General features: G+C 39.5%; 1 protein-coding gene across 1 annotated transcript; it reads left to right on the top strand.

The window, feature by feature from the left end:
• Nucleotides 1–871: 871 nt before the first annotated feature.
• Nucleotides 872–17,127, top strand: chrnb1l (cholinergic receptor, nicotinic, beta 1 (muscle) like). Its single transcript, XM_051429554.1, has 11 exons — nt 872–1,237; nt 4,180–4,313; nt 4,610–4,654; nt 5,058–5,167; nt 6,357–6,465; nt 6,707–6,854; nt 7,143–7,328; nt 8,206–8,429; nt 8,520–8,698; nt 16,237–16,375; nt 16,533–17,127. The coding sequence occupies exons 1-11, from the start codon at nt 1,138–1,140 to the stop codon at nt 16,671–16,673; spliced, it is 1,515 nt and encodes a 504-aa protein (XP_051285514.1). The 5' UTR covers nt 872–1,137; the 3' UTR covers nt 16,674–17,127.
• The last annotated feature ends 4,153 nt before the right edge of the window (nt 17,128–21,280 follow it).

Genomic DNA, 21,280 nt, shown 5'->3' with positions numbered 1-21,280 from the left:
TTTAACTTATTGAAGGTTATTCCAAGTTCCAGCTCAATTCTGGTAATCCATTTGTTCTGATTACTATTATGTGCCTACAGCTACACATTTTATGTGATATGATATTTTTCTGCTGCTTTCAAATCGTTCATCTCAGTGAACAGGTTGGAACCATGGGACATTGTGATAATCGTTGCCGTTCCTTCACCACATCCCTCCCCTGTCTATGCGTTTGCCACAATGTCATATTTAATTCTACCACTGGGAGGCGCCACTTGGGAAGAATGGTAGTTTCAAGATAGCTGTTTTTACAACCTATAAAGGACTTAGAATTGGAAAATTTATGACAGGTTCACCCCACAAATTAATGCACAGTCATACAGGAATTTTGTTGTTATTTTTCATAAAATAAATCAAATTTTTATGAGAAATTCTACCCAGACATATAAGGTATGGCTTGAATTCCACCATTGTTTCTATTGAAAACCACTGTTTGAAGGGATGAAAGCATGGAGATTTGATTTAACAGGAAAGAATAGGGCGAGAGGTTAATTACAGGATGAAGAAAGCATTAAAAGTGAAATGAGTAAGATATTTCACCTATTAACCACCAAACGACCACCAATCCTTCTTCGTCCGCAGAGAAAGTCAACCCCCAATCAACTCCACGCTCCACCCCGCCCACTTGCTCTACCCCCAAAAATATCTCCATTGTCATAACCCGTAGCCCATTGCCATTCCTTTGCCCCATCCCACCCCCTCCACTTCCTCTTCTTCCCACCCACCGTCCCCATAGTGCTAACCTCAGATTGGTGAGCACCAACAGGTGTCTGCCCTACAGGCTTCCCAGTACAAACACATTCCGCCCTCTCGTCACTCCCAGCACGCGCACCCAATCAGACCGTGGTTTCACCCATGGAGCCATGGCCACAGAGGGACGAAGGGGCAGGAGAGAGAGCCGTCAGCTGAACAGTGTACACTGCTGAAGGTGCCGACTAGCCGCGATCCAGCTGAAGGTGTTCATGCAAATGCCTAAGTTAGAAAGGTGTGTCTTCTCAGGACACTCCATCTAGATTCCAGGTGAGGGTACGGAGGGCTCAAAGTGCCTATATAGCCGAGAGTGGGGCCTTTGATTGGCACATAAAAGAGTAAGATGTCATGACTGTCATGATTGGACAAATGAAGATGAGGATGAACAGTCCTGTGAGGATGAACACATTTATCATCGTATGCAGCTGCCTTTGTCTCACTTTAACTGGTAAGGACATTTTATGGAATCCTTGTTTCACGACCCAATGATTTCACTATTTTCTCAGTTTTATATGAGCTGATATAACGGCTTCAAAATGGATTTGATAAAACCGAGATCATAGTGTATTTTCCTTAATCTGAATTAATACAGGAGACATACAGCATTTGCTGGCACTAACTCAAGGATTTTGCAACTCTAAACACACACAGCAATATGTTGTAGTTTAAATAAAGATGTACATGTCCGAACTGTACGGTGACAGGGAGGAATGGAAAGAAAAGGAGAGAAAGAAAAACAAATATGCTTGACTGCCTTTGACCTTTGACCCTCATATTGTGCTTGGAAAACAAACAGTTGCCCTGTGCTTGTTGGCAACCTGTGGGGCAGTGTTCCCATTCCTCCGTCTGTCCTAACACTGCTACTGTACCTATTTCCTGTTGGGCTGCCCAGAAGAAAATCCCTTCTACCTTTTCAAGCATAAAAATGGAGGCATGTTTGTACTCAGGATAGCTACGGTATGATCAGATAACAGCATCTCACATCCCACTGCACTGCATCAAGTCAGTTAAATTGGTATTGATTCCACTTCCTCTTTTTTCTTTGATTAAATCAGAATTGGAATCGATTTGCGATGACGAGTTCTTATCTGAGCTCAGCTGAAGGGCTTTGACTTTGACCCTCCGACCCTTACAGTGGCAGTGGAAAGCAAAAAGCTACACTGGTTGGTGACCTCCACAGGGGTTGTGGTTTATTGTTCCTGTCCCTCTGTCCTACAGCTAGGGCAATTTTACAACCGTATTTACCCAAAGAGAGGGGCCAACAGCAAGAGGACAGAGGGAGCAGAAACAGGCCCCACAGAGGGGAAAATCCCAATAGAAAAAAGTCCTTATTCTATGTCTCGACAAAGGTTTTTACCCAATACTGTCCTGCTCTGGAACATATAATGAATCATATTAACACATCATTGTTTGTTAATCAGACTCTATTTTTGGACCTGATGGAACTGGTATCCCAAACATCCCTTTGATCCCATTCCCCCGCTGCATATCAATTACATTAGCTCAGTCACCTTTGCTACCCATCGTACAGCACCTGCCCTGCTCACTGCTCCTTTTGCGTGTCCTGTCTGTCCTTTTCCACATGTTGTTTGGTCACATATTTGGACTGAAAGTTTGTCCATCATCAGTAGGTGTGGAACCACATTTTTACAGATGCCCGTTGTCACACAGAGTGCTAAATTCTGCTAATTATTAAATATCTCAAATTTAACCCTCATCCTACCGACTTGGGTACCTGCAGGATTTATTCTATGATTCCTATTTTTCATGAAATTGTCAATAATGTGTTTGTTATTACTTCATATCATTTTTTTTCTGTTTCTGTTTAAAATTGTGCTTTTTAAAAATACCAATAAATTGGTCCTGGGGGACCCCAGTCAAAAACACTCAATTCTGTGCAGTTTTAATAGATGGAACTATTTATTGAGTTAATCTTTCATTTGTGCCATTATCAGGTCAGATGACATTAATTAAACATTTTGCTATGATGGTTGTTTCTTACAATCAATTATTCCTGGGGTGCCCCAGTTGGTAGTCTTTGTATTTTAACTATGGTGGTAGGATGATGGTTTATATCGCACTTGGAGTAAATTCTAGGTAATTAATTAAAGCCAGTTTCTGTTGCTGAGGTTCTAGTGCAAGGTGAACAGATACATATCCTCCGACTGGTTCATAGAAAACAGAGTACCAGTTCACCCAGTCGGAGTATAGATGAGCATTCACAGTTTATTTTTAACATGGGTCATCCCAGTGGGAACTGAACCCCTAACCACAGTGGGCCTGGCTCACTGATCCACAGAGAACAAACATACTGTGGTCTGGGTGTCAGGGGCATCTGTCGTGCTTTGGCTATGTTGTACTCTATCTACTTTATCTCACTAACAGATTTGGTCTTTTACACTTCATTAGCTCTTGTTTTAGCTCTAGCTTTATTCTCTTACTTGTGTGTTAATTGTGTGTTTAATCAAACTTTATTTTTATAGCAATAATAAGACAATTGAACAATAAAATAATAGTTGACTATTGTATACCAAACTAACATTATAGAGATGTAGAGTTAAAATTGGGAGTAATTATAAAAAATAAATACAGACAATAAAACTTGAAAAAATGTTGAACCTGCAGTAGGTAATTTTATCAAAATAACTTTTTGTCATATTAATAATTTTGATATAATATAATTAATACATTTCAGCAATATTGACAAAAACTTATTTTTATAAAAGTAACCTACTACAGCCTTAAGAGAACATGATGATAACATAGCTTTAAAACATTTAACCAATATAAACAGGTGTAATGGAGTTCTGAATCAAATTTTCCAGTAACTGCATTTTTTCTCGGCCATTAGCTTATACTTTATTAATGCAGCATATGTATGAAAAGATATATTATATGTGCATGCATGTGGATACAGTATGTTTACACTGTAACAACACAAATTACATAACATTGATATCATAAATGCACGTGATTTTCATATATATTATATCTGACATCAATTGTCGGTTTTGGACATTTCACATGTGAGGAAAATCCTGAAGGTACATCTGGATTCTTTTGCATTGTGTGACATAATTACCCTGACACAGTTCCATATGGCTTCTGCAGATTGTAAGTGAAAATGTAATATTTTGTATGTGATTTTGGAAGGCAGCCAGTAATGATTTAGTCGAAGCACTTTCATTGGATGAAAAACTCCCCTTCTTCCCTTACCTCTATCAATGTTATTTTTTTCCCCTTTTTGTATTTTTTGCTCTTCATTTTTCATCCATATCACTATTCTCTGCTATTATTTTGTTTTGTCCAGGTGGGGGTGGCGCTTGGTTCATTAGGCATCATTTTCCCCCTCCTCATTTTCTGTCTCTTTGCATCCATCCTTTCATCCAGGAGCCTCGGAAACAGAGCGGAGGCTCCATCAGAAGCTCTTTGAGAACTACAACATGAAAGTCAGACCAGCTCGTTACTGGGAGGAGAAGGTGATGGTTCGAGTGGGAATGACGCTCTCTCAGCTTGTCAGCTTGGTAAATACAAATACACACAATCCTAGATGGAGGCAACATGCACACATATGCAAATAAATCATTTTTTATGAGTCCTGTATGTAAGTTGTTTCATGAAGTTATCTTATGAAAATGTGCTTTCTTCACGCAGTCCACACACAAACTGTTGGCCAGCTCACTGGTCATCCATTCATCCTATAAGCTTACATTGGGTTGGATTGAAAGTAACAGCACTGTCACACACAACAAGATATGGTGGTCACTAATGTATGTCCCCACTTTTTCTATCTTCTCTCTTTCTCTCTATCCCTCTACAGAATGAGAAGAATGAACAGATGACAACCAATGTGTTCATGAATCTGGTATGAGAATGGAAACATTCATCTTCATCACCGAGCCTTGCTCTGCTGCTCTGACTCCCATCTCCTCTCTCCCCGCTGCTCTGTCGCTCTGCCCTCAAATGGACTTGTCACTTTTTATAACCACAAATTATTCCTTGCTTTATCTCTCTTATTCTCTGACTCACTCCTTCATTTCTGTCCCTCGCCTTCGCTAATTACAATTCGGGACGGCTTGAGTGTTTGTGACAGTGGTGTGGGTTTAAATGGCTTATGAAAGACAGGGCAAACTTGGATGTAAATAACAGAGACATCAGGGCACAGTGGTAATGATTTCACCTCTCGTCTGCTCTGTTATGCCTCTTATTCATTTTCTTTTGCCTCACCCTTTCCTCCCTCCTTCTTTGCTGCCATCCTTTCCTCCCAGGCATGGTCAGACTACAGGTTGTCATGGAAGCCAGAGGACTATGACGACATTAATGTTTTGAGGATTCCTCCCAACAAAGTGTGGCGTCCTGACGTCTACCTCATAAACAAGTGAGTGTCCTATATGCAGTCCTACAGTTATCCATATACTAGACAAAGCTGATTCTATGAAAAGCAATAAAACTTATTTCACTTTAAAATGTTAGCAAACATGATAAAACATTGGACTAACATGGATGCCAATGTCAGTAAAGTGATATAATTCAGTAGTGTAATATCTGTATTATATGGATTGCCATCAACTTTTGTACAGCCATTTATGAAGCCTGCTAACTTCTAGAACCACCAGGAGTTTGACAGTTTTGGTTTTGAGTGAAATAATACCAACTATTAGCAAACTGCCATGGAATTTGGTACATAAATTCATGTCCCCCCTCAGGATGAATGCTAGTCACTTTAGTGATTGATGACTTTAATTAAATTTAATTTCACTTTAATTTGTCAGCCTCATCAGTACTTTTTGTTTATCAATTCATCAATCAAACTTTATTTATGAAGCACTTTTCATACCACACACACACACACACACACACACACACACACACACACACACACACACACACACACACACACACACACACACACAAAGTAATAAATGTCTTTGTAATCAATAAAAACACAAACTGAGGAAATGCAATTTGCAGGGAGGAACCCCACTGGAGGCAGAAATAGGAAAAGATGAAAACTAAGACTAACAAAAGGATATACCAAATAATAAAACTGAGTTGTATGAACAGATAAACAAAGTAATAAAACCGATTAAAATGTATAAATAAATAGACAAAATAAACAGAATAATAAAAAAGATTAAAATGTATAGACCATAAAAAAGTGCTATAACAGATAAATAATAATAACATAATAACAATAAAAATAATAATTACAATAAAACACCAATAGACCTGGAGGGATTGTCAATGTTTGCTCCAACAAACAGAGATTGGCTGGGAGGGGCAAGATAATGATGCATTTGAAAAGCTGTTGTGATCATTGATCCCACCTCCTCCTGTCCACATGTGAAGGGTCCTTGGTCCTTGCTGCTGATCGGCCCATTTGCTTGACACAGTATTAACAATGTTACCATGTTTGCATGTGTTAAATAAATATACACCTTAAATATATGTTATCAACAGTGCACAGAAGGAAAATGCATTTACAAGGTTCAGCATATAGAAGTAAATAGTCAGGGAATACTAAAGTGCCTGAAACGTGAGCATCACCGTTGTCTTCCTCCCTGCAGTAATGACGGTCAGTTTGACGTGGCTCTCTACGTCAACGTCTTGGTTTACAGTGATGGGACGGTCAACTGGCTCCCCCCAGCCATCTACCGCAGCTCCTGCTCTATAGAGGTACTGTCTATGAGGACCACTAGTTCACTGACAACTAAAAATGCAGATCCATCAATAACTCATTTCTCTCTATGTGGTATTTTCTCCCTGTGGGGAAGGACAATTTATGGCTCAATTGTACTACTATTAAAGATGCAACACCCTAATGTTTTACTTTACATTTGTATGGACCTTCATCCAGAATTAAATATTTGTGTAGATTCCCTCTGAAAAGTGATGTAGCAGTTTTCCATTCCCGCAGGTGTCGTACTTCCCGTTCGACTGGCAGAACTGCAGTATGGTTTTCCGCTCGTACACCTACGACGCCTCCGAGGTGGAGCTGCAATACTTCCTGGATGATGATGGCCGAGAGATCCAAGAAATTGTTATAGATGAGAACGCTTTCACCGGTTGGTGCCTACAATGAGCTCGTCCTGTTATATGTACCTTATGATATTTACTGTATAGATCTGTAGTTATTTATACAATAGTAGCACAACGACTTGCTTTGTAAATCATATTGTTTTAATTCTCTTTATCATAAAATAAAGATTCATAATAATAAACATACATATGACTTTTCATAATATCATAAATGCCCCAGAGTAAAAGAAAATCTCTCAGTTTACACATTATGGGAAACAGCTCACGTACTAATGTCAGTATCTTCATCGCCTTGCACGTATCTTCCTCCACAGAAAACGGAGAATGGGCCATCTGTCACAAACCGTCAAGAAAGAACATTAAGGAGGACCTGTATGAGGACATCACCTTCTACCTCATCATACAGAGGAAGCCTCTTTTCTATATCATCAACATCATCGTGCCCTGCATCCTCACCAGCGTGTTGGCTATATTTGTCTTCTACCTGCCTCCTGGAGCAGGTCAGCACATCTGACACGTTCTGACATTGTGACTACACATCACTGCCGAGGCGGGATACAGGAAGGGAGACTACCCCCTTGATACAGTGTCTAGTGTCATGACAAGAAGCATGTGTCTAATACAGACTGCTCCCCAAGGCAGGGCTAGCTTTGAAGGAATTTACTGATATATTATAGACTGAAGGGAAGTGACCTTGGCGAGCAATCTACTTTGTCAGTCTTGTGGACTTGTGTGCGCAGATTTCTGAGTGATGTTTTACTGACAAAGCCGAAAATATACATTCATATAGATTGATGGTAAACAATTTGAGCATGCTGAACTTTAAATCAGGCAACTGTCCTTTTTACCTACAATGGACCAGCAAACTCTTTACTCTCAAACAAGCCAATATTTTTAAAGATAACCCCAATTCGACATTTGCATGTTTGTCCATAGCAAACTGTAAAACCAGATATGTTCATTTAACTTTGATTACATCAAAAAGTTTAAGTAAAACTAACTCAATTTTGTAAGTTGAAAAAACATTCTTGAACAAGTAGCTTCAATTATTTTAAGTGACACTGACTTAATTTTGTCATTTTTATGTGTACTGTGAAAACAAAACACGTAGTAAAAAGTACTTACTCAAGAGTGTTTCTGTAACAAAACTAAGTCAGTGCCACTTAAAATGACTAACAAAAGCTACTTAATCAAGAAACATGATGTAATCCATTGCAACAATTCTTTTGAGTTAGTTGAGCATTACAATGCAAACAGTCAAATGTAATCATCTGTTGAAGTTTGCTCTTGTCAGCATGAAACAGAAGCCAGCAGGGTAACATTTGCTACTGCTTTGCTGTCATAATTAATTCTCTAAACTGTCCCTGTTGTCTGCAGGAGAGAAGATGACTCTCTCCATTTCCGTCCTCATCGCTCTGACTGTCTTCATGCTTCTGCTGGCTGACAAGGTCCCAGAGACTTCCCTGGGCATCCCAATTATTGTCAACTACGTCATGTTCACCATGATCCTGGTCACTTTCTCTGTCATCCTAAGTGTAGTCGTCCTCAATCTGCACCACCGAACACCCAGCACGCACATCATGCCAAACTGGGTCCGAAAGGTGAGGCCAGGTTTAGTGCAAATCCCTCTCAGGTATTTCAATACTTTGGAGAACTCTGATTTCACTGATTTCTTCACCTCAAATTTGCAGGTATTCATTCACTTCCTGCCCAAGTACATCGGCATGACGAGGCCAAACCCAGAGGAACCTCTGTTGAAGGAGGAGTCTAGTGATGACACGCCGATCCAAAGCTTCAATGGCAGGCAGCCTGGAGGAGAGTACTTCTTTCGCAAGATCAACCCTGATCTCGTCATACCCTGGAGAGGAAGGTAAGGCCAGATTTAGTGACAAGGAATATACCAGAGGTGTTATTTATTTAGCTTCACGATTTATATGGTCTAATTTGATCAAAATGAAGAACTAACTGGAGAAAAGTTATTCTGGTCATTTAAGGAAAATAAACAAAACACAAACCAAAAATGCACACAGATGCGCTCCTTCTTTCCACGAGGGCACAAGATGAAAAAAACTAAACCAACTAATGAACTCAAAAATAAGTGTAACTCATTATATAGATTAAGTCCCGTAATTTAACTCCTTCGAAGCAACAGTGTAACGGTGTACTCGTACAGTATTTACTGATACATACATGTAGAAAGATAATTCTACAATGAAGCTTTTTAAAGGCCTTTCTTCTACAGAGTCTGCCATGTTGCATTGCCATGTTTCTACAGCCCAAAATGGACAAACCTAACATTGGCTCTTCGTCATGTTTTTAGCAGCCACTGTATTCTCTTATCTTGGAATGGAAGGGTGATGCGAGAAGTATTCAGTTGGTTGCAATCTGCAAACTCACTGCTAAATGCCACTAAATCCTACACACAGGACCTTTAAAAAAAACAGTATGTTGGTCTGTATATTTACATATTTGAAGCACCCAAGTTACTTTTGCAATGATAGTCATAGCAGCAGTGGAACTGTCAGTCTGATAGGAGGTTGTCACATTAACGGGAAGGCTACAGCGAGCACAAGACTGATGACCGATTAAAAATAGATTTTGTTCTGCCCTTTTACAAGCACGGTAATACATTTGTCACACTAATTTATCATTTTTGTGTGCAAAGAAAATAAAATATGTTTAGTAAACCACAAAATACTGAAAATGAGCATCAAGCATTTATTGTTTAAATGATTCTTCTCATGTCGGATCATCATTCTGTAAAAATGTGTTTTCATTCATTTATTTTCCACTTGGGACAAAGGAGGAAGAAAAACCCTGTAAATGCTCAGCTCTCATTTATGTTGACTTCTAACAGTATGAATATATATATAGCAAGCCTTCAATGGTAAAGATGTGTGAAAAGGCCTTGTGCTACATCTCCACACCTTTACCACCGTGTCTTTTTAGTCTTAGATTTCATACAACAGAAGAAAAATCAAATAAATGTTGGTTTGAATTAGATTCCAAAGATAAACAGGTTGGAGTTATTGAGAGAAATAAATAAACTTCTAACCTGTCAAGACAGTTAAACACCATAGACCTGAAGTAATACCCATCAGAATCCTCCGTCCTGATTCAGCCTCCTTCTGGGCTAAGATGGGCTGATCCTGACGTTACACAAGCAGAAAGTTATTTCTATTAACGTTAATAAAAGCCCGTGCAGGCATGAATCTTCTTTGTAGAGTGTGCCAAAGTGTGAATGTTGGATCTGATGCCAGACTAGCTATTATAGTAAAGAACAGAGCGTGCTAGACTTGGCAGAATTACAGCCATTGCCACAGCAGCTCAGACAATCTGCCAAGACAATAACAGCGCACTTCCTTCAGCCGCACATATTTAATACCATATTTAATTCAGCTACATTAAAGGCACTCTGATGAACTGAAAGGATGGATCAACTGGATAACACCAAATGGAGTTTACTGCTCAGTGTCATTTTAAATGATTGATGTTACTATCATTAAGTCTTGTTATATCCTGACTTTGGAGTAAAACTGTACACACTTTTTTATCCATGCTAGCTGCAAGGCTCTAGAGAAAACAATGTGGGATGATCATCAGTCGATCCACAACTCCGGACTGACATTTTACTTTGGTCCCCAGAGGATGAATGCTTGTGACCTTGGTCCCCTCATGTTCTTCTAGCACCATCATGAGATTGACATTTGTGCTTTTGAGTAAAGCGCCTCAAGAATCCAGTGGATTGTCACAGCTCTCAGCTTTACTTGGTGATGAATGCTAATGGGCTAAATTTTAGCTGGTGAACATGATAAACACTACACATCAGCATGTCCACATTGTCATTGTGAGACAGTTGGTGTACTGAAATTAGCATTTAGCTCAAAGTACAGTATCGCTGTGCCTATAGCCTCACGGAGCCGCTAGCCTGGCCCAGACTCTTGAATCTTGTTAAGAATTATTTCTTCTATTTTAGTTTTGGTTACTTTAAAAAGATCTATTTTAAAGAGGCACTTGATGTCTGATGTACAGGATATGAAGAATTACGTGGGATTTCAGTGTGTAGCTTCTTATTGAGTCAACTCACTGTAAAACCTAAAAGTTGAATGAGCTGATGTTATTTTCTGGGTTAGAAACACTCATTCATCTTGTGTCACTGCTTTGTTTGTCTTTAGTCTATTTGTTGTGATGAAGCTTTCTTACTCAAGCAGAAATGAGTCTGCAAGTCATGCTAGCTGCTTTTTAGGCCATAATGTTAACCAATTGCCATTGTGAGCAACTAACATGCTCACAATGGGAATGTTAACATGTTTAACCGGTATACCATATTCATCTGAGTTTAGTGTGTTACCATGCCAACCTTCATTAATTAGCACATAACACACACTTTGGTATTTGGAAACCAAAGCATTCAACAAATTAAAATGTTGACCTGATGATGGCACTAGGGAACATGAATGTCTGTTCCAAATTTCCATCAGTTGTTGAAATATTTGTCAGCCAATCAGGGTTGACTATAAACCATAGATATCTGTGCAAAGTTTCATTGCAAGCCATCAAATAATTGTTGAGACATTTCACGTAAAATCAACTGGATAAGAAATCAGGGGGTCACCAGGATGTATGTTATGGTGACAAGGGATATTTTGTACAGAATTTCATGGCAATGCATCCAACAGCTGAGATATTTCAATCCGGACCAAGGTAGTGGACCAAACAACTGACTAAAATTTCCATCCATAGTTTGAAACCATGTTAGCTGCAGTGTATGCAGGGCTTTGATATTTTCTGTTGATGGAGTTTCTGCAGCTTTTGCTCTTCCTTTGTCTGTTTAGCTCAGAACTACCCTGTTCCTTGACTTACTCTGACAATGGGTTGAGTCACTATATCAATCCATAAAGGAGATTATTAGAATATACGTTTTAAAATCTAAAATCTTGTTTCAAACTGTACAGTCCCTTCAAACGTGCTGGCTTCACTTTGGCTAATCTGCCAGTAGGCCTTAGCCTTTACACACAGCCATGTCATCATAAACAGCTCCACAGTCCCCTGAACCAAGCCTAGTGCTGGGGATCTCTCATCCCGTTCCAAAGGCATCAGATTCAGCCCCAGCTAAGCCCCACACCCCCGTCCACAGTCGCCAGCCATTAAGCCTCTGTTTAGGTTTGGCATTAGGGGGTAATCCCACAGAAAGGAGGTGGAGGGAATGAGTGGAAGGGAAAGACCGGTGCTGAGTGATCGGGGCACAGGAGGATTTTGTCGTTTTTGATGTGGAAGAGATGGTGGTTGCGCTGTCGGGCACTATTATCCAGTCTGTGTCACAGTGATGTCTTTGCCTTCATCCATCTGTTAATCTTGTGATTCTGTCAGAGGCTAACTGGAAGCCAGGGGCCATCCTTTACAGGAGATTTATGAGAATTTTCTGCATGTTTGATGAAGTTAGCTGCTTGCATGTGCATCTCCATTTGAGTGTATTTAATTGGTACCACAAGGTCTTTGTTTCTATACATCACACAAGGGTGTGTGTTTGATTGAGTTGATTATGAACCAATGTACTATCCACATGTAAATACAGTACCATACGTGTGCTTGTGGCTTGTGTAAGGGTGTGTGTGTCACAGAGAGAAGGGCCCCATGTATCTGCAGTAATGAATACAAGCCGTGGAATGTGAATGGCATGCACCATGAAGAGCACCACATAGCTCTGCCCTGAGCACACACACACACACACACGCCCGTCCTACAGGAGCTCATTTTTATTGTCCAGCACTCCATCTGTTGTCACGCTGTCCCTCTGTGACTCTGATAACTCGTCCTGCTCCTTCACTGACGCCTTCCCCTCTCTGGTGCCTGAGGTTCTGCACATGATTAACATCACACGCAATGTGCACGCTATACAGACATATATATGTAGACATGTACTGAAGTGCCAATCTGACAGGTGCACTGTAGAGTGGAGCCAGACGCCTTCAAGAAGGGACGATGTAGCGGTCTCGCCGTCTCTCTCCTCTAGCAGTGTTTTAATGATCGTGTGACAACAGTGATAAAGAATACCAGTGGAGCTAGTTTTTTGCTTTTACTGTATGTTAAAGACAAGAACACATAAACTGTAGTGTTATACATCAAATAAAAATAACACATTACAAAGAAAACACACTCAAAGCTGCATCTGGGTTATAGTCTGTTCTATTCCTTGTGCAAAATGTTAACTTATCTTATTTGTTTACTGCCTTTGAAAGTTCCTCATGTATGCTGCGTGTGCAAATACGACACATTAATTGCCTCATCGTGTGTAGTTGCGAAACAAAGCAGGTGTGGCAACCTTCCACTTCAACCATTCACCTGCCCATCACAGCAACTTCTCCACCACTCACGAATAACTTTCCCTCCTCAGCCGTCTCACAGTCTCGTGGCTCATTGTCACCAAGGCTAAATTCTGTACATCACCTGTTACTGTAGCAATGTTGATGGATTAATCAGGTTGTAATGTAAATGTCAAAAGTACTATTCAAAGATAGAGCTGCCAAAAATCACGTGACAGCAACTGATAGAGGATTCTTTGAGTCCACTAGTTCTTACCGATCCTAAAATAACTCTGTAATTTCAAAGTAAAATGTCAATATTAGAAAGATGCTGATTTTAATATAAAAATGTAACATTTTAATGTGAATATTATATTCTAATCTTTATATAAAATACACTGTATTGTTGATTTATTGATGAAAAAAGTTCATTGTGAATGTAATTACCACAATAGAAGAAAATGCAGTGCACAAAAGTGAAATGTCACTGCTGCCAAGTAAAAACCTTTTATTTCTAAAATGCCAACTCTCTCTCACTCAGAAAAACAGGCTTGAGACTATACAGTTTATCCAGTACTCAGCTGTTGGGTTACCACTATCTTTCCCAATGTAGAATCAAAACATCCAAAAAATTAAACACAAAGAAATTTCTATCATAAAATGTAGAGAAGCTTTACAGGAGGTCAAGGGTGAATGGGGTGTTGGAAAACTCAGGGCAGCAGGAGGAAGTGCAATCTGTAGTTAACACCCTATTTAAGTGTTTGCTTCAACCTGTGTTACTGTGGTCAGACACAAGTGTGTGTGACATGACCTGCTATATAAGTAGGGTATATATTGTTGGGTCAAATATTCAGAAATGTGAACATTACATTTTTGCCAAATGCAAGTTAAATGCTTTCTTTCCACTTGGAAATTTGTTTTTCTTCTTGTTCCTACGTTCTTACATCTTCACTGTGCAGAATGCTGTTTGTGCAGAGTTTGATACTAGAAGGAGGTTTCCACATGCATCTGCTGAAAGTAGAAAGTTTCTCTGTGCTCATTCAAAGTCAAACGTTGTCCAATTTGCAACTTATACAGGTGTGATATAGAAAGAAAGTAGAAAGACACCAGTGCACATCCACTGAGAATGGACTTTACATTGAAGTAGGAGACATCTTAAGTCCAGCAGGAAACCTTTAGAAATGAACAACATTTGCATATTCATAGATTCTGTAATTTTTAATGAGGTGCCATTTGTGTGGAAATTCTCCTTGTTTTGCAGAGAAAACATATCAAACACACATCAAGCAGACTTTAGATGTCATAATATATGTCTGGAATGGATCTTTTTCCATGGACAAGAATACCAACATTGTGTCCAGTTGATTTTTTTCTGACTCAAACAAATTAAATAGTGAGCATAAATAACATGCTAATATGCCTTATTACCCTTAATTTTCTTCTTCTTCTCCTTCTTCTTCATCTTATTATCATTATTATTATTATTATTATTATTATTAGTATTATTATTATAGGGAGATTGAAGTGTGTAGAAGGCGCTACCAGAACGCTGTCAATAAGACTCTTTCTCACTCTGCTCATGTTTTGCTTTATGGAACAGCTGTGTGAGGGGGAAGAATGAAGTGGTCAGAGGTCACAGCATCACATAAACGTTGAACCAGTGATGTGTCAGTGTCACCCCTGTGTAAGGAGTGTGCTACTGCCATCACTCAGTGTTCAGAGGAGCTGCAGGAAGGGGCCTGCGGCAGCGCTGCTCGTCACTGGCTCCAGAGGTTACACAAGGACACATACTGTAAACACTGACATCTACGTCTGCTCTGTATGTCCTGCAGTGGACAGCTAGCGTCAGCCGTGGTTTGCTACAGCAGAGGTGAACTATGCTGCGCTAGTGACTCCTGACATGCACAACATAAATCTGGCCTTAGGGGGCATTTGTGATGCGTGCTGCCGCGTGTTTTAACTGCTTCCAGAGGACGTGCGTCTAAGTATGAGCATGACACTCTTCACAGGAGAGAGAGCCCCACATAAGAGTGTGTTTCATCGTTGTCCATGTGTTCACTGTGATTATACTTTGGATCTGGATTTCATAATGAATATTAAAATATAAAATCAGACTTTAAAACAAATAAACTATTATATATATAATAATGACAAATAATCATAATCTTAATACAGTTCATATTCATTTTCCATTCCTTATTTATGTTTATAATTTACAACATAGTAACACTGATGCACCTATCTGTACAGTTTTTCTTGTCTTATTTTCTTATTAAGATACAATAGCTAATAACCTGCACTCATTGTGTTGCACCATTATTTGTAATTTGTACCTCTCTGTTTAAATATATATTTTTCTATTTTCTTATTTAACTGACCTACATGATAAGATACATGTGTCATACTAAAGGACATGTTTGTGCCGAAGATGCTTAGTGTGCATGTAGGTGTAAATATATTTATTGTATAAATAAACTACAGTCTATATACATGCATACTAAAATAAAATATACATAAATACTAAAATAGGATAGCATAAGCGAGAAGAAATGGTAGCAGTTACAAATTACAAAACTTTCTCGCAAAGAGTTTGATGAGAAGATTGAACCCTCTGTCTGTTAGCTTAGCTTAGCACAAACACTGAAAACAAGAAACAGCTAGCCTGGCTCTACCGGCCCCTCTCAAAATCATTATTATTATTGTTATTATTATTATTGTTCACCAGAAAGCAAATACGCATATTTCCCAAAATGTCAGACTGTTCCTTTAAAGCAAGTAGTAGTAGTGTAGGCTTACCTTTGTAAAACAAGATATGACTATTAGACTATAAAGTATTGTAAAGACATTTTTACAGTGTATGTAAAGCACCAGAAAATAGCACAGGTGTATAAAATATAGATTTATTTAATATGCTTTTTGACAAAAGTAACAAAATCTTCCACCATCTTCACAAATATTATTTGTTGGACTTTGCAAGTTTTAAAGACCTGGCAAAATTCCTTGGCGCAGCCAATGTCTGTGTCTCAATGCATATTTTTTTTACTTTGCATCCCACTTTTTTGTTGCATTCCCCCCCACACCCTCCCTCTGCCTCCCTGTGTTTAAGGTGTGAGAGCACAGTGCAGCTCCAGCGGCTCCCGGACACTGACAGCTACTGTCTGATCCTCCCTCCCAACCTGAAGTCAGCCATCGCCGCCATCACATACATGGCCGAGCAACTGAAGAAGCAGGACACGGACGACACAGTGAGAAACGTGCATGACATGACACGCGCTGTCAGGCAGCACAGAGTGCTCCAAACATGCCCCAGTGATGTTCATGTGTCATTGCATACACACAGTGCATCGCTGACTCAGTGCTTTTGTGTGTGTGTGTGTGTGTGTGTGTGTGTGTTGCCTCCAGATGACAGGAGACTGGCAGTTCATCGCCCTGGTGGTGGACCGTCTCTTCCTGTGGCTGTTTGTCATCATCACCACCCTCGGCACCCTGGCCATGTTCTTGGATGCCAGTTTCAACTATACACCCGACGACCCCTTCCCATAAAAGACAAAACACACACAAACACACACTCACACACACACGCACACACACAGACACACACACACACGCACACACACAGACACACACACACACACACACACACACACACACACACACACACACACAGATATGGAGCTTTATACATTGTTTGGTTGTCACTTCATCTTGTTGGTGATGTCTGAGATCACCAGATCTGACTTTCCATAAATACTTAATGCCTATTCCATATTTCGATGTCAGCCTCTGAAATGTTTTGTAAGGTCAGGTAGCCGAAGAAAATTAATTGCATAAAGTAGAACCATGTACACAAGCCTCCATGTAAAGATCTCCAGAAGCTAAATGTATATGGTAACACTCAGTGCTTTTGCATTATTTTTTGTCTAAATCATGTATTTAACACATTGTGATCTTCTTTATTTGAGTCTACATGCTTGAAATACATGTTTCTCGAAAGTGACTGTTTGTTTTATTTAAAGTGCCACCTTCTGTGTGAATGTGCTGGACATTGTGCAGGAATCCATTAGTTTGTGTTTGACTTGCTGGTGACCGCTGCAAGAACAGTGATTACACACAACGATTGTAATGTTGGCCTTTGGGCAGTAGGGGGCAGTAATATGATGATAATTCAAGAGGTGAGAACACTGCTGTTGAATGAAAACTGACAAAAAATGGTCTCTATTACATATGAGTATAAGAAGGTTTAACCCTAATGTTCTAAAATTGCTTATTATCACATTATTATTATTATTTCTACACAGCCGTGGGGTCGGTGGGATCTTTAAGCCAATGTCATCAAATCACAGAAGTTAAATGGGATTACTTTGCTGCCCTCTTCAGTGATTGTTGCTAATTTTCTGTCATGTCATGAGCTACACTGTCACCTTATTCATCATTTAAATGATAAATACACCCAAATCTGACTTTCATGAAAACATAATTGACATTTATTTTAGTAATTCTTTAGCTCAAATCACTAATTCATTCATCATAATGTGGCTACAACACAGTAAAGAGTCACAGACTTCTTGTACATGTACACACTGTTAAAATGTAAATTGGTCATCTCTCAGTTTACTCTTTTTACAGGAAGGAATCTTCTAACTCAAAGTACAAACTGAGGAGCATAATTCATTCTTGACCTTGGAAACTGCAGCTGTCTCAGCACATAATCAAAGAAATAGAAATGGAAGTACTGTATAACTTTCTATATGATTAAAGGCTTCAGTGGTGAGTCTTTTAAAGGTGATATTTATAACATCTACTCATCTAGCCTGTCTGATACAGCGAGGGTAACTCTTCAAGTTTTTTGTACAGAATTGACCCATTTTGGATCAATACAGCAGTACTGGATTCTTCTACCCAGTATCCAGTATATATCAGAGTTTGAAATATGGATTGGTTGTGAACTGTTCTTTCAGCTGCATTATCACTACTGATAGTTAATAATATGATCATCCTTTTCAGTTTTTTTTTAACATTGTTTAGTACAAGTTACAATACATTTGTGGTTTTAGGATCAATAACTGAACACTGATAACACTTCTTGTCACAGCTACAAACAACCCCCAACATACACAGTGCTCCTATGGGTCGGGGTGCCTTTTATATATCTGTGTCCAGGGGCCCAATGTCTCATAATGTTTCCATGTGGAGTTAAAAACAGCAGGTATTTATGAATATTGTTTCAGCAATAGAATAAGAGGTATTTATTTGGCATTCATTTATGACACTGACTATCAATAATATGCATTTTATTATAGCCAAGAACCAGGGCTTTAAAGTTGAATAACGCAATGGTGAAATAACACTGTGTCCAAACAACTCATGGGTGCAGGATAAGGTTAACCCAGTACTGTATGAGTTCTATATTGACCCAACTTTTTGTATATGTGTTGTTCTTTGCAGTGCACTGGCTCATAGCTGATTAGGTTGTCTTACATTCCACACTTGCACTGTAGCCATTTTCATGCTCACTGAGCTACAGCATAAAGCCACAGAGTCTGTGATTGTATTCATTGTGTCCAAATATGTTTCTGCCCTGCATGTAGCACTTGCCAAGCTCTTAGGAGAAAAAGAACACCTCTCTCTCATTGCCTCAGAGGGACGACGAGAAGAATGAGTCCAAGACCAAGAACACAGTCTGTTGGTCCTGTCCTGCTGCTGCCGCACAAAAGCCAAGTCTTGTTGCATAAGAAGGCTGAAGGTGATAAAGACAGAGGACATGTAGAGAAGGGCGCCATCCCCCTCATTTGCGCACTCTGAGCTTTTCAGGGAAAAGCCGTGGGCCCAGCGTGTTTTATTGCTAATGCCTCAGTGACTTCCAAGGGCACTTAAAGGACTTCAATCATTGGATTTGCACTCCACTTGCTCACTTCAGACCCAGAGGAGGCCTCAGAAATGGGAGGGAGGGCCCCCGAGAGAATGTTGTTAGTGCCCTTCTCTGGGCTGATTTAGCTGTTTTCTTTTTCAGCGCCTATTGAGCGTTGAGCAACGGCTAAAGCAGCAAGACAAATGTGTGTTTACGCTTTTAAAGAAGAAAGTAGTAAAAGGGAAAAGAGGAGAGAGAGTAGAGGGGGGAAAGAGCAATGTTCTTTTTGTGTTCTTTGCGGTCCAGGACCTGGGTGGAAAAGCAGCCAAGAGGACATCAGATAAATCAGGTTACCAGTGGCAACAGCACTGGTAGGCCTGAGACTGGCCCCTGATCATCCTCTTACTCATCTTCCTCTGCTGCTTCTCACCCAGCGCTTTGTGCTCACCTTTCTTACCTTCACACATTTATCCTCACCACATTTCCTTCATCTTTCCCTCCCTGACAACTCTTTCAACCCTCAGAATCAACCCCTCCTCCTCCTCCTACTCACCAACCTCTGTATCAAAGTGAGACAGATTCCTTGAGCTATGGGGTCATTCCACCCCAGCAACAATAAGGCATTTGTTGGCCTCACCAGCTAAGGCTTGAATCCTGGATACAGTATAGGGAGGAAGAGTTATAGTGAGAGAAGATGTGGGTGAAGGTGCGGTGGAAAGGGCAAGAACGTGAGAAAATGAAAGAACAGTTCAAGGCAGAAGAGCAGTGGAGGAGGAACAGACCTGTGAGAACAGTCTAGCTCAGCCTCATTACATTTTCAACTGTTAATCCAACCAGTAGGTGAGCACATTCCAATTAACCTGGTGGTGGGGATAACTTCCTCCAGGCTTATGGCTTATTACTTCCTCTCCCGTCGCTGTAGGGCTATTGTTTAGCCACTGTGTGAAGTCACACACACAGCTGACCTCTGATATGGACAATGCCTGCTATTGTCTGCTGGTTTTTGTCCATTCACTGCTGGACATTGCCACAACTGGCATCTTAATGCACCTAATGGAACTGATCCTATTGTAAGATATCAGTAAGTACACTGTATTAAAAATAAGAAATAAACTTAAGAAAAGGCACATTTCTACATTACATTTCAGGCGATCATTTTACGCCCTTGGTACCGTAAAAAAAGAAAAGTTGAGAAAAGCCATCATTTCAAGGCAACTGTCTTCACTAATATTTTATAATATTTTCAGTTTTAAGTCAAACTCAAACTTAAGTTGAATTTATTAACTCATTATAGTTAATGATAATTCACTTTTCTTCTTTAGAATAAAAACATTTGTATTTCAGAAATTGTTCAGAAAACCCATTAAAGTGAAAAACAATGTTTTCAGTTGCAATCAAAATAATAATTCTGGTTCACTGTTCACTGCTCACTAACAATTATAGGTCGGTCAAACCTTTTTTTTTCAGTTTACTTCATACTCAAGCTGTCTTCTAATTTGACTGAAGATGTGTCAACACAATGGATTTTTAAATTAATTAAATTGGTAAATCTGTTTTTGTGATAACATCAGTGTGCCATAATATGAAAATCGCTACCATGGTTGAATTCTTACAAAGAACAGACAAAGCGAACTGCTCGGATGAACATTTAATCTTTCCACTCTTACCCAGTGGTTGCCCTCATTACCACGTCACTAACAACAGAGAGGTTGTCAATCTGCTCTGAGCCGGTGATTGGTGATCTGTGGTAAAAGGACAGTTGGGAGTTTAGTCTACTTTGCACAGAGACTGGGACCTGAGTTACAGCATCAGTCTGGGTCAGTGGTATACTGTAGCCCGTATTAACTGCACACTGTACGCACACACACCCTTTCTAGACTACAGTAGAAGGAAAAGAATATTTAGTGTCAAATTCATAAATGATCCTGGAGCAACATTATACTTGAATGATACTAAAATAAGTATAAAATCACCTTATTTTTCTCTTTTATTCGCTTGTTAAGAAGATTTATAACTATGATTTTCTTTTTATAAACTGATAATCATATTGAAGCCTGTATCTTCAGCACATGGTGCTTATATAGAGGTGAATATTCAAACTCCATGTCATGTTTTCTGTGGCTTTAGCATCATATTTTAACTAAATACTGAAGATGCCAAATGCAGATAGAGTAAGCCTGACACCTAACAGCAGTACATACACTTACTTACTAATTTAAAAAGAAGTTGAGTGTGTTTGGACAGTGTAATAATGTAGCCACTGAAGTATGTGACATGCTTGTAAAGGTTATGGATTGATAAA

This window comes from Dicentrarchus labrax, unplaced genomic scaffold, assembly GCF_905237075.1.
Source record: "Dicentrarchus labrax unplaced genomic scaffold, dlabrax2021, whole genome shotgun sequence".
NCBI classification, from domain to species: Eukaryota; Metazoa; Chordata; class Actinopteri; family Moronidae; genus Dicentrarchus; species Dicentrarchus labrax.
Note: the sequence above shows the minus strand (reverse complement) of the source record. Positions and strands in the feature narration are given on the sequence as shown.